The sequence below is a fragment of the Poeciliopsis prolifica genome, unplaced genomic scaffold, assembly GCF_027474105.1.
Source record: "Poeciliopsis prolifica strain line A6 unplaced genomic scaffold, Auburn_PproV2 SCAFFOLD007, whole genome shotgun sequence".
NCBI lineage: Eukaryota > Metazoa > Chordata > Actinopteri > Cyprinodontiformes > Poeciliidae > Poeciliopsis > Poeciliopsis prolifica.
The window spans coordinates 6,443,456-6,458,135 of NW_026562382.1; the positions used below are offsets into that span (position 1 = coordinate 6,443,456).

Sequence of the window (14,680 nt, forward strand, 5' to 3'; positions counted from 1 at the left end):
AATGCTGATGAAATAACAGTGGGTGGAAGGACTTCTGAGACAGATGTAGGTGGGCATTCATGTGCCTGCTCAGACATTCGTGGTCTCAGATGTTTTTCTCTATCTAAAAATGTGCCAAGAAAAGGAAGACATCACCCCACAGCCTTCAGTGTCTCTCAGTGTGGAGACACTCAGATTGGACGACAGTTGGAGTTTCCAGTCCCAATCACATGACTATTGTCATTTGATGGCGTCTCACTTACTAGTTCTGACAACTATGACTGTGACTGTGAGGACCTCAGACTTTTCTCTCTCCTCTGGTGGGCAACTTTTTACAAGATCTCTATGCCACAGATTCTTTCTTGTTTTTAGAAGGAAGCACTACAGCAGTGATGCAAACTGACAAACCTTATATTTGCATCTTTTGTGGTTTTGTTTTCTTATTTACATTTGATGTTTTCTGTGGTAAAACTTGTTTGGTCTGATGTTTGAGTTTCAGGATGTCATTTCATAGTGCTATGAAGTGATGTTACACAGAATGAATGGACAGACGCACCACAGAACTGTTCCTCTCCAGTGTTTTACAAGCTTATCTAAAAACACACTTGTGTTTATGGTTGGCACTTTGGTTGTTGACAGATAAAACTAATGATATGATGATTCATTCAGTGCAATCACTATTGTGAAACCAGTTAGTGACAGCAATGCTTGTAAAAGAGAAGTAGCTCTTCCACCACATCCGTCCTCACACCTGCTGAGTAAACTGATTTTCCTACTCCAGAGTGTTAGTTAATTTTAATCCCTATCATATTGGATGATTTAAAAAAAATTCATTGACCAAATGGGAGGATGATGTCATGATTTGAAATACACAAATTCTGCTAGAAGTGCTTTTTTTGTTCATTGAAGATCTCTAGTATTTAAATTTAAACCTATATGGCAATAAGGTTTACTTAAGACAGTAAAAAAGAAATCATTTGTTTTTATTAGTAGCATTTTTCTTAAATGAATGCAAATCATTTCTGTTCTATCACCTAATGTAGAGTGTTGGTAAAGTTTTGAAAATGAATGATATGTTACCACATGGAGGATGTGTGGACTTCAGTGTTTACTAAAATATTTGTTACCGTTTATTGAGATGTTTATGTAAAAAGTAAGTGAAGATAAAAAGTAAAATGTGCTGTTTTTAGGCTAGAAAAGCCATTACTCTATGTATTCAGTTTTGCACGCACAAATATGGCATTCATACCAATAAATCAGTAATTTCCAGTTGAGTTACATTTAGCTGTGCAACTGAGCTGCTGAATATTGTACAATAATTGTCACAATTCATGTTTTAAAATGTAAATGTGGCATTTTAAGGTTTAATACTTATTTTAACTGCTGTGTAGGGTTTCACACTTGTATCTTTCTTTTGTTTGCTTGTTTTATTTTTCGTTCACGCTTCTTGTCTCTTTTTATTTCACACTAAATAAATTGTATCCATGGTGTCTGCACTAAAAGCAACACGTTCATACCCATTTCAGTAAATGATTGAACAACACTTTGCAAAACACTGGAAACTACCAGTCACCTGTTTTCGGCAATCTGACAGACCCAAGTAGGATTTTTTTTTTTTTCTTTCTCCTGTCTTCTGGTGGAGTGAAAAGGACATACCAGCGGAGCGGAGCGGGCTGATCAAGGGATGAAGGGCGGTGCAGTCCTGGAGTCAGTCCTGCTGCACATGCATGCATTATCCCTCATTCATTGTCTGCCATCCTCCCTGTCACTCTTGTCTTTTCTCCTTCCTCCCACATTCTCCTTTCATCCTCGACCTACTTTCTTGGTGGTGGGTGTCGCTATACAACATGGAGCTCAGTGTGAAAAACACAAAAGCAGAACTAGGACAGATTCTCCACGCTGCACAGATCACTCTAGAGAATTGCAGCCCTTCTCAATCCGCTGTGCTGTTCACTCATGCTACACCTCAAGTTTTGTTGCGTGCTTTTACTTGGGGGTTGAGGGGCCCCATGTGTCCACTGAATCGGTGTAAGTCAGCATGTTCCCACTTTAACCGTTCTCCGCCTGCAACTATCGAACACACACACTCTCTCACATTCCATGTTCATATTTGCTGATTGCTGCCCCAATAAAGTAAGTCATTTAGAGCTGTTACCAGCTCTTAACCCTGGTTAACATTTCCTAAGCCAAACATTGACATTGACCCACAATACGATTTATTTTTTTTTATTTGAGTGGATGGATTGCTTTAGCTTGCTGTGAGGCAGCAAAGGTTTTTTTTTAAATATATATTTTGACTTTTTTTTCAAAGTTTGTATAAGTGTAACATAGTTAATGTTGTATAGAATTCCACTTGTCATTACTTCCAAGTTGGGTTCAGGTGTAATGGGTGAAAAAGGTTACATAAGCTATATTATCATAGCATATTTAAAATAAAATATTGTCTCATTTCAAAATCTGAATATTGTCATAATGTAGTTTAGAGTATATGAACCTTATAAGATACGTCTGTTAATTACATCTCCCACCCATGCCCATTGAACCATATCCATACTATCTCTCTCTGTAGAAAAACAGCGCTAATAATCAAAAATATTCTTGTTGACTTATAATTTATAATTGGCACTGTATCGTACAAACTGCTTCTATTTGTCATCCATCTCTATGCCATCTGCCACTCTTGGCACAAATAGCATTTTTTTGTGGATCTAAGTTGACTTAATCTGTTGTCTCACTCTCTAAAGATTCTTTGTTTTGGCCCACTCTGTTGTGATTAAACTACTACCCCTATGGTCCTTTCCTGTTTCTCACCTTGTGCTGTATCTTTTCCTCAGTTACCATGGTGATGGGGATCCCCACAGTGAAGCGAAAGGTGAAGTCGTATCTGTCAGAGACGCTGCATTCACTAATAGACAAGCTCTCACCAGAGGAAAAGCTTGACTGTGTCATCATTGTGTTTGTTGGGGAGGTGAGAACTTGAGTGGTAGCATAACGCTTTTTCAGAGTAAAAGAAAAAGCAAACGAGAAAAACCATACTGCGTGGGTGTAATGTTTCCTCCTGGTGTGATCTCTGCAGACGGACCTGGACTATGTTCACAGTGTGGTTGTTGGCCTCGAAAAAGAGTAAGTACACTTCTTTTTTTTTCTTTTTCTGCAGACAGCTTTAAGGCTCAGAATACTAACATTTGTACACAGCAACCCACGGAAAGCTTCGTGTCTCATCTGTGTCCAAACCATTTCTGTCATTAGGTTCTCTACAGAGCTCAACTCGGGTTTGTTGGAGGTCATATCCCCACCAGCCGCCTATTATCCTGAACTGAACAACCTCAAAGAGACTTTTGGAGACTCCAAAGAAAGAGTCAGGTAAAATGCAGTACACAAGTAACAAGACCTTAGTAGATATGTTGCGTTAACTTATGTTACTGTACATAAGTCTTTTAAATTATGGAAACTATCAAAAAATGTCTAAAGATTGAACTTTTTAAAGTTTCCTTGACTTAAAAAAGGAAATGAAGACGATCTAAAGAAAATATTTGGTAATTATGCTTACACTTAAAGTAAAGTCTGTTAAAAGAACTAATTTGCTTTTTTTTCACCCAACAGCCAAGTTGGGGCTACTTCTTTATTAAAGTTTCATTCGGTTAATATTTGATCCCTCCACTAGTGTTTTTGTGAAGGATTATTGTGTATGGAAAATGTTTATGTACATATATTACAGTATTTATACCTGTATCCCTACAAGTAGATATTATAATATCCCCAACTTAGCATATAGTAAACTTTTTTTAATCAGTGCTTGGGAATGCTTCACAATCAGCTGATTTCTCATCGCAACTTTTATTAATACAATCTGCTGATATTAAAAAAACAACATTGTTAATAGTCTGAATTAAAAGAAATGGAGTTTATGTTTTTGTTGTTCATAATCAGCTGTGAGTTTAGTTTTATATTGCACTTTGACCTGCTTAAACTTTGGGTAATCAGTGGAGTCCTCAAGATGACCTTGATCAGCCAATCAGGAGATTTTGGTCATTTTTGTTAGTTGAAAATTATTCTCTCATTAAATTGTTACCACGTCCTTTAAGCTCGAGTGAAATTTATAATGTTAAAATAGTTACTCTATATGAAACTAGCTCAAGGCCACAGATGGTTTTCCATTGACCCATGTACCTTTTAATTGAGTAAAAAGACTGAGTTTACCACTTAAAATAATATTTAGATGAACTAATCATGGATTACATTGAAAGCTCTCCGGTTTTTGAGTTGAGCAAAGTGGGATGCACATTAGAGCTTTGATGTACTAAAGAAATAGACCTTTAAAAAAAAAAGGATAAAGACTTGAAGACAGCTGTTAACTGTATGAGTGGTCTGATCTCTGGTGTTTGTTTTTGTGTACAGCACATATCGACGTTTCTTCTGGTTCTTAGTAATAAAACATGATACTGAGTTAAATTTAGTTCAACCAATACTCTGATGGAATGTAAAAGAGCTGTGATGAGGATTGCAGAAAAAGTGGAGAGATGAGACGGGAACACGGAGGGGAGGGAGTATGTGATAGCTTTTAGGTGGCTTGATGGGGCGCTTAGTATTCCACAGGCATTTGTCAAAGTCAGATCAAGGTCATCAGCAGCAGCACTCTGTATCGCTGTCTCTAAGCAGGGCTCCATCTGGTCCACCGTGCTTTATCTTCTCTTTGTAGTTGAATTGATTAGAAATCTGTTTACAGTGCAGTGTAGGCTTCTTCTATGTATTCACATAATAGCCTTCAGGAGCGCCGCACTCTGTGTGGGTGTTCGAGTGTGCAGACGTTTTAGATTGCATCGAGATCAACATGATTGTCACATTTTCTGTTTGCGTCTAAATTAGCTAAGAAAATGGGGTGGACTTTCAAATTTGGAATGAGTGACCATTCCTTCTTACTGGTGTGTTATAAGAAGGCAGGCATGCACATTTATATGTAACAGAGCTTGTGTAGTCAGAAATATGTCTTTGACAGCACCCACACAGAAACACCTGCAGTCCTCTGTGAGCAATCTTATTCCTGACCGATACATCATTTGGATCAAACAATTAGTGTGGCAGCTGGGGTCTATAAATTATTCAAGCATAGTCTGCTCTCGCAACTTTGCACGCATACCTGGAAAAACACTTTTGCTTTGTACATGTAAAGTAGTCTGTCTGACATGCACTTCACCAATGTAAGACTCCTTAACATGCAGGAGGATGCACTCAGCTATCATGGGTTGATGTTTATGTTTGTGTTTCAATGACTTCTGTTTTTATTTAGATGGCGAACGAAGCAGAATCTGGATTATTCCTTTCTCATGATGTATGCTGTGAGCAAAGGGGTTTATTATGTCCAGGTATGTACTTGAATTTTAATGCAGAAATTTCTTCAATGCTTCTATTAGGAGCTGAATCATTATGTGTAACACAATTCAGAAGAGTCTCCTTTTGATATGCTTGCTGCAACAAGAATAGAAACAACTTGGATAAATGTATTATCCAAAAAGCTTTTTTGTCACTTCACACTGAAAGGTAAAACATTACAAGAATAAACCTTTGTGTATAAATATTACATGTCAATCAAGATTAACTGTACAGTATTGATAACTTTGCTACAGTGCCAGCCATTTTACCAGCAACCCTGCTAAAGATGTGTGAAATGTATTTTTTAACTTCAGTCGCATAATGAAACATGGGAATTCTACAAAATAGACTCTCAACACATTTGGTGGGAAAAGAATCCCACATAAGTAAAGATTTTATGCCAAAATCCCCTAGGCTAAAATCAACAGTACTCCTGCTTTCAACACTTTTTACTGCCCCAAAAGCACACACCTACTTCTCTTTAATTCAGTTGAAAAATACTTTTATGCCAAAGGGAAATTAAATGTTGTCTTAACTTGTATCATCCGTCATTTCAAAGAATGATGACGTTGTGGGGAAGAAAGAGCTCAGCTAGCGCTCGACCTCTGACTGAAAACTGTTGCTCTATGACAGCCTCTTGCCTGTGATGATATGCTAACAGCTCAGTATAACAGCTGCAGAGAAGACATCTAACAGTAACATGCCCTGAATGACACCATTAGTCGTTAGCAAGCGTTGCTAATCCAGCTCATTTGCTTTTGCCACTCCTTTATAAATCTCTGTTTGGCCATTTGGTTAAAAAGCTTGACGGAGAGACATTGGAGTTGGTGATGTTATCCTTACTTTTTGCTTAAAAGCTTGCAATGTTAGCAATCTTTTTATATTTAGTATCATGATGAAATAGTACATGAAGAAATTTTGTTAAATATATTTTTATGTTGGATATTTTTTCCCCAATGTGTAAATGTACATAAATTGAAGATTTTTTTTTCTAAATATCTTGAGCATGAGATATTTGTGTTAGTACAAGTAAAATTGTATTTCTTTAAAGGCTAACACATCTTTAATAGAGGAGAAACTGTTGTAATCAGTAACCTAATAAAACCAAACAAGAGAGCTATTTTTATTTCTGAAAATTAAAAAGGGCAGTCATTTTCTTTCCCTCAGCACTTAACTAGTGCTTTTTAAGATGGCAGTGATTTTCTCTACTACCATAAATCTCTTGGGCTTCTCCTCCTCTTGTATGATGTAATCTAGGCACGTTGTTTATGATCATAATGACGTTAGAAGAAGTCTTGACAGAATTTTTACTGTGTTAAAACTTCCTTTTTCTCTCATCCATTAAATGTCATTTCTATCTGCGCTCAGTGGAAAGAAAAGAGGTATTGTTATGAGAAAATATTTTCAACTGTTAGTATAACCCGAGACTCTAGTTTAGTGTAGTTGTTTCTTAGCTCAGCTCAGACAATGTTGATCATGAAAATAGAAGAGTTCCCCTCCCCATTCAGGATAACTTCACATTAATCTCACACAGTGTGTTTCTTTTCTGGTATTTTGATCATTCTGTGTTGCTTCGTTTAGCTGGAGGATGACATTGTGGCCAAGCCAAACTATTTTGCCACTATGAGGAACTTCGCCCTGCAGCTGTCCTCTGAGGACTGGATGATCCTGGAGTTCTCCCAGCTTGGTTTCATTGGTATTACCTTCTACCAATCAACCTCAAAAAATTACCGAACAAATGCAGTGTGGTACAGACCACTTCTGCACTATTATCATTACTATCTATATGAATTGCATTCTTAAATACCTAAGTTTTATTAAGTACATTTTTGCTTATTAAAGCAATATAATGGAATTTGCAAGTACAACTCATTGTAACAGCACTGAAAAATTACTGAAATTCTAAATGATAAATATTGTCAATCAATAAGATGAGATAAAATTAGTCATTGAAATTATTATTAACTGTCATTGCTGTCTGGCATTCTGTCGAACTGCTGTTAATATTTTGCAATTTAGAGTATGGCACTTATTCATTTTTAACTGATTTCTAATCTGTTTGATCTCTACAGTAATTTGTCAAAGATCTCAAACAAACTTATGTTGTTGTATCATGTTGGAGTCGTGTGCCCTCTGTGATTCTTCCATGTGTTTATCTTGTTTCAAGTAGCTGGTAACTTATTACCAACCTTCTCTGGAGGAACAAGAAACATTTCTTAAGTTGTTTTCTCGTTCTTACAGGAAAAATGTTCCAGGCTCCAGATCTGAATCTCATTGTTGAGTTCATCTTTATGTTCTACAAAGAGAAGCCTATCGACTGGCTGCTGGACCATATTCTCTGGGTCAAAGTCTGTAACCCTGAGAAAGATGCGGTATGTCCTGTCAATAATGTACAAACAAGAGATTCAACATTGTGGGGATTTATCTCATTATTGTCTCATTTGTTGCTTTTTTTTTCTTTTTCCTCCAGAAACACTGTGAGCGGCAGAAATCCAGCCTTCGCGTGCGGTTTAGACCCTCACTCTTTCAGCATGTTGGACTCCATTCTTCTCTTGCTGGGAAGATTCAGAAACTCACAGTGAGTTCTCGTGTCCTGACCGTTGTTGACATTCCGAGTGAGGGAAATCTGTTTCCTGTATAGAAACAGTGGTTTCCTTTCTGTTTGCGTCTGTAGGATAAGGACTTCCTGAAGCCGCTGCTTCATAAGATGCACGTCAATCCCCCAGCAGAGGTCTCCACTTCCATGAAGGTAACGCTCCAGAGGTTTTGCAATATATGCTCTGTATTCTTGCCGGTTAAATAATATTGAAATTCATTTTTTATGGGTCAATGTGTCTTTTGCATCATGCAGGTCTATCAAGGCCACACTCTCGAGAAGACGTACCTTGGAGAAGATTTCTTCTGGGCTATCACACCTACTTCTGGAGATTACATCCTCTTTAAATTTGACAGGCCAGTTAGCATAGAAAGGTAAAGAGCAGCAGCACCCTACATACAGCGTATCTTTACCTTACAGGCCAAACATTTTCACACACAGGCACACACAGAGAGCTTTTTACCTAGTTTTCTTTTCTGTCCTTCAGTAAGTGTGGCTCAGCTTCAGTGACGGTGTGTGTGTGTGTGTGTGTGTGTGTGTGTGTGTGTGTGTGTGTGTGTGTGTGTGTGTGTGTGTGTGTGTGTGTGTGTGCATGTCTCTAGAGGTCAGGGTGAGCTAATGAGAGCGCTCTAAATTCGGCATTCGCAGGCTGCTGCTCTGCAGTGGTGAGGCAGATAGGAAGGAAGATGGAGAAATAGAAGCAGGTTAAAACCAGCCTGAGAGGAGAGACAACCAAAACCCTTTATTCATGTTGAAACGAGGTAAAATAAGGCTACGGCTGTGAAAATAACGTTACAAGTACAATGCCCATACCTACATGTGCAACTGATCTTATCCACCAATCTCATCTACTTCTTCAGAGATCTGAAAATCAATAAAATAACCTCCTCTTCCTCTGATTTTGTACAGTGGTTTTTTTTTTATAATAATAATAATTAAAAAATATATTATTTAAAACAAATAAAATTGATATCGGCCAAAATCAGAATTTTGAAGATTTGTGATCGGGCAGACAACTGCAGTCAATTCACTCGCTTTAGTTATAAGTATAATAACTAAAGCCATCCAAATAGTGACAGGAAATTGTTTCAAATGTAATGGGATAAAACGTTTTTCTTTCTTTAAGGCTATAATCTTGGACCATCGCTGCAATTTTCCTCCAGTTTGTCTTGTATTTCTTTGAATACTTCAGCTGCCTGAACCAAAGAGAACGTAGCATTCATAGCATTGAGAAATGTTGTTTCGAACATGAAATCTAAAAACCATAAGCTTTCATGCCTTACATAACTGTAGCAAGCTTGTTTTTACAAGGCCTTGCAAAAATATTCATACTCCATAAACCTTTTTTCATGCTGTCGCATTACTGCGACAACCTTGGCTGTATTTTAGTCCATCAAAATTTCATGTCTTTCACATTTGGGTTTCAGTCACATTTGGATTTGGATGTGAAGTGAAGATTAAGGACTTTTTCATATTTTTATTTGGGACAGAAAAAAAAAAAACGCATCATTTTACTATCCTCTACTGCTTTGTGTTGGCTGAATGTCTTAACCACATGTGTCCAATTTCATGACATACAAATATTGGTTGGACTGTCTCCCTGTTGAAGCTACTAGTACTCATCTTTGGATGCAGATGTTAAAATGATGCATGATTTAATTTGCAGGTTCCTGTTTCGCAGCGGAAACCAGGAGCACCCAGGGGACAAGATTGAAAACACCACAGTGGAAATACTACCTTCATCGGTAGGGAAACAACTACACACACACACACACACACACACACACACACACACACAGTCCGTCACTGAGAGATGTGCAAATGGCCCTGATTAGATTACATCGAGTGGTTGCTCTTTTGGACGTAGCGTATTGATTTTTGACAGTGATGACAGAATCACTGCTTCTGTCACTTTGGTTGGAATATGTAATTTATAGATTTATTGTGAAACATTTAACTTATGAGCATGCTCGGTGCTGCTTAAATGGTACGTCAGTGACATTTGAAATTGTCTTTACATTTTGTTTTCTGTCTTTCAATTTTAGGAAAGTGGACTGCAGACCAAAGAGAAGTACAAGCGAACTGAAGATCGCTTTTACAGGATTGGTAAGAGCTTTTAATGTTTTGATTCTACAGTTATTGGTTTCCCCAATCATTCGTTTTAAAGAGAACGTGCCTGTTTTAACAGGTATGAGAGGCGTTCCAGATATTCATCTTTTCTCATTCTTAGCTCCATTTGACTTAAAGACACAATTCCAGATAAAATCCTGGTAGATTTGAACAAATTCTACATGTTTACTGATATAATGGAAGAACAGAAAAGTTTTTCTTTTCCCTGTTATCATTCCCAACAAAAATGAGCCTCCTGGGCTTTTATACTTAGAGCCAAGACGATTAAGAAGTTGTGGATTCATAATGAAATGATTCACTAAACTCTGACCAACTTAAAGTATAAATAGTTTTAGTTGAATTGCTTTTAAAGGTTCAGTTTTCTTTACCAACATTTCTGCTTGTTAGTAATGAGGGAAGGCAAAAAGTTGTTGATGTAGTTGATGGAAACATGTGAACATCATAATGATGATGTGACTCCAGGAAGGTTTTAGTGTACAACCAACTATAGAAAGTAACTAGTTACATTTACTAGTTTAGCTGTAATTAAGTACAATTTATGTGTACTTTGTACTTTTTGAATATGTGAACTTTTGCTTTTGCTTGGGTTTGTTTTGAGAAAAGTATTCTACTCTTGTGGATTTGAAATCTTGTATTAATGAGAAAAGATTAAAATAAACCAAAGATTTTGCAAATATGTCTTTAAAAACACACTTAATACCACATAAATATTTATATTGTATGTTAACACGTTTTATTTTGTGTTGCATTTTTATTTATAAAGGCTGGTCTTTAACTAAAACAGTTTCAGACCAACGTCTCCTCTTTTATTTTTATAAAGTCTAAGAGTGGACCATTCTTCTGCTCATAAAACTAATGAACTTTTACATAAAGTAACATTTTAATGAGGTATATTTGTATTTTAGACTGATGACTTTAAATTGGTCAAAGTAACTGTACTTTTACATGAATACGTTGCTTTTATTCTCTTTCCATCTTTGTGTACAACATGTGACACGCCTTCTCATTTTCCTCTGCATGTTCTCTTCACAATTTCCTTATTCATTTTTTGATAATTTGCAAGATAATTGTTCTCTCTGCTCTCATCAGTTTATAACCATGACTCACATTTTGCCCTAGTTTCTAGCATTTCAAGTATTGTTCTGAGTCAGTGAAGATGGCCAAGATTTCGATGATTTTGTGTGTTCATGTGTGAACTCTCAGGTAATTTTGAGAAAGGTGTGGCAGAGGGAGCGGTAGATCCAGCCTTCAACCCTGTCGTTGCCCTTCGGCTTTCCGTTCTGAAAGACTCTGCGGTGTGGGCCATCCTCAGTGAGGTAAGTCAGTTGTCCAGGTCACCACATGTTCAACTTTTTCCCAGATGTGGAGACCCTCTTTGTTTGTGCCTACTCGGGCGAATAACTGAATGAAATGCTCTCTCATTGCAGATCCACATAAAGAGGGTATCTGGCTGATTATTCTGCAGGAGACACATGAATCACAGCCCCTGGAGGGCCAAAATCTCCCAGACTGCTAATGCGGGGTCTCTAGTACCTAGCAACCAGCAGAGAAGTGATTAGAGCTTAGAGTTGTCTAAGAAATCCCAGCTCCTTTGTCCCCGTTCTTCCTTATTTGCTTTGTTTTTGCTTCTTATTTATCGGTTTCTCCCCTCTCTTTCTCCACGACTCCAACACTCTTGTGAATTTCCATTTATTTTTGAGGATGGGAATGCTACTGTCTGCAATCAACGAAGGAGGGTGTGGAGACATCTGCTCGCAGCAGCTCGGACTCTCAAAGTGACTGTGTTGCTGAGCAGCTTGGAGACCAGTCAGATAGTTTCCAGATGAAAGAGGCCGAATCTTTACAGGTGGAGAGAACCAGTCCACCTGGCCAGTGGTGGAGATGCTGCCAAATCCCTCAGTTACTCAATGCTGCCACACCTGGGCGAGCGGGGGCATCGCACTGTCTCTAGTGCCTCAGCGAACCCAGCGATGATCAAGAATGTCTACGTCTCTAAAGGCCAGTTGTTCTCCGTTCCGAGCAGAAATGGTGGAGGTCTACCCTCCAACACGTGACTCTAGATCAACCAACACCAGCCCAAACAAATGTCTTTTTTTTTTTTCTTCTTCACTGCAATCAAACAAATACCGGTCCTGTTGTTACGCTGGTGAGCTTATTGTTCCATAATCCATCCGAGTGATATTTGACTGTAGGGCAGCCTAGTGATCCATAAAGAAAATCAGCACCTTGACGTCCAATCTTTCTCACCTTTTTGTCTGACTTGCTGTTTGACCTTGAGGTCAGTTTATAGTCGACTAACATGGACATTAGCCTGGCTACATTTCCCCGGAGAAATATATTGTTATACTGATATTATTATTATTATTACAGCTATGACCGACGAGCTATGAAGTTGACTTAATTTATTGAAAATAAATCTTTAATTTGTACAAGAGGTAAAATATATTTTATTTTAAGAGATGTCTACGGTAGTTATGAGTCTGTTTTTATGTACTTTTTTTCTTTTTAATCCGAATTGCTTCTGTGCATCCTTATATTCATGGCATACATTCAAAATCCTGAATTGCATTAATTTTAATTGCATAACCTGTTTGCAGGGTTCCTACACATTAAGGAAACTCTTAATTCACACTTCATGCTTTGTAACAAACACGTTGACTTGTGTCAAATTATTTTTCTACAATCTTCTGTGCTCCTCTGTCAAGAACATAAAAATCGGACGTTTTGAAAACACAATCACAAACACAATCAGTCGCAACCTTTTAAGATACTGAGATAACAATTTGCTATAAACCTTTATTTTTATAATTTCAGGCTAGAACGGAAAAACCAAGAAGATGATCTCGAAGTCTTGGTTTTGCTGTGTAAGGAGTTGCTTAAAGCTCTGGAGTCTGAAATATTGAAATAATGTGACATAACAAATTAAGCTTGACCATTTTATCTTTCTGTAATAGAACAATGATGCAAGTAGTACATGTAAAAACACCCAAGCCGTTTTCGTTATACCACCAAAACTAATTTGAAATTTCAATTTCTGAAGATAAAGTGATGGAAATTATCAAAACAAAATGATCTAGAGATGTTGGTTTCTCAGTATGAAGAGTTAAAAGCTGTAATACTTGTTGTCCTGGGATGATAAAACTCGAAACTCAACTTTCCTGATATCTTAATGTAATAAAGTAAGCTGTAAAAATATCATGATTTTAATACTCAAGTGAGCTGAATGTAGAGAGAATTTAGCTATAAAAATAGACTCAAGTTTTTATATCCGTGCTTTTCAGATAGTTTCTGGCGCCATCGAAAGATGGCACCAGTTTACTGGATTTTACTGACGCAAAACACTTTTCCTCTGCCGTTTTTAATATTTGGAGCACACTAATACAAAACCCTAAATGAAAAGGAAAATAAAAACAATCTGACCTTGGTTAAAATTGGTTAGGCTATTAGAAAACTGATGTAGAACATGTTGAATATTGAAATATGTGAAGTGTAGGAACCCTGTTGTTGTAGATATGGGTCTAAAATAGGAAAAATGTGCCTTATAACACAGTTATCTTAAAAATTGCCCCAAAATCTTTATAATCCGTTCCCTCTTGGTTTCTTCCCGAGAAATACATTGCATGTTAATATTTAAAAACAACAGTATAAACTGATGTCAAAGACTATCTTACTGCTGTCCAAAATTAGTGAAAGACGTAGTTATGTGAACGCAATCTCTGACATAGCGATATTTGCACTGCTTTGTTTTTTTTTTTTTTTTACTTTTTGTTTAAATCGCACTGTCCTCATTGTACCTCACTTTTCACCTTCACGCATCGTTTTAACAAATTCAGCCATTTATTTTGTCAATTTTTATTGGGCAGGACATGACTACTGATTATTAGAGTGCACTTCTGATTGTACATACATCTAAAATATATATTCTCTCACTTCTTTTCCCGTTTGAAGTAGTTTCTTTCTACATTTTCATGTTTGTGGCCAACTTTCTCAGTGGAAACTATTTGTAAGTGAAACTTGACCGATCTTTTGTATTAGTGATTGTTGTTTTCACTGCTAAGGGGTTAGTGAAGTGCCTTTAGGTGGGATTGTTTTCTAATGGCTTGGATTTCTGGCTTGTGCTTGTTTGCATTCATGACATGTAATTTATAAACATTTTCTGTTTAGATCTAAATGGGTTTCAACCCAATGGAAGTATGTGCTCCGTCCAGTCTCTCCAGTTCATATTTTATTTTGGAAATCTGAGCTTGGTAATGTTTGAAAATGACATTTTCCTCCTTCCATGATGTTTCCTCTGCTTTCATAAACAAAAACAAAAAAAATGAACATCTGTAAGGGAAGAATTGTCATGTGATCTTTGGGGTTTTGACTCCTTAAGGAAGAGGACTAACCATAAAATAAAAAAAAATACACAAAGGACAGTCACCCAATCACCTCCAATGCTCATCAGTTTACGTGCCTTCATCGTGTTCATATGTTTGCCTGACTTTGGTGATATTTTTGGCATCAATTTTCCATGAAAGTAGAATTTTAAATAAACTGTTCTGGTTAGAAGTAATGGTCATCTTTGTGTTGTGATTTTGTTCTTTCATCACTCATCCCACCCGC

The 14,680-nt window shown here is 37.2% G+C and overlaps 1 protein-coding gene across 2 annotated transcripts in view; it reads left to right on the forward strand.

Moving 5' to 3' along the window:
• mgat4a (alpha-1,3-mannosyl-glycoprotein 4-beta-N-acetylglucosaminyltransferase A) overlaps positions 1–14,630 on the forward strand; it is a 32,641-nt gene extending 18,011 nt beyond the window's left edge. Inside the window, exons 4-16 of one of the 2 annotated variants that reach the window (XM_055031828.1) lie at positions 2,814–2,947; positions 3,056–3,102; positions 3,229–3,342; positions 5,267–5,342; positions 6,931–7,045; positions 7,591–7,721; positions 7,820–7,927; positions 8,024–8,098; positions 8,201–8,319; positions 9,612–9,690; positions 9,991–10,051; positions 11,279–11,391; positions 11,503–14,630. In XM_055031828.1, coding sequence (XP_054887803.1) covers positions 2,814–2,947; positions 3,056–3,102; positions 3,229–3,342; positions 5,267–5,342; positions 6,931–7,045; positions 7,591–7,721; positions 7,820–7,927; positions 8,024–8,098; positions 8,201–8,319; positions 9,612–9,690; positions 9,991–10,051; positions 11,279–11,391; positions 11,503–11,529 — 1,199 coding nt within the window. In that variant the 3' untranslated portion in view covers positions 11,530–14,630. Of the gene's footprint in view, positions 1–2,813; positions 2,948–3,055; positions 3,103–3,228; positions 3,343–5,266; positions 5,343–6,930; positions 7,046–7,590; positions 7,722–7,819; positions 7,928–8,023; positions 8,099–8,200; positions 8,320–8,593; positions 8,707–9,611; positions 9,691–9,990; positions 10,052–11,278; positions 11,392–11,502 lie in introns of those variants that run through there. The other variant, XR_008606130.1, reaches the window with a different exon arrangement.
• The last annotated feature ends 50 nt before the right edge of the window (positions 14,631–14,680 follow it).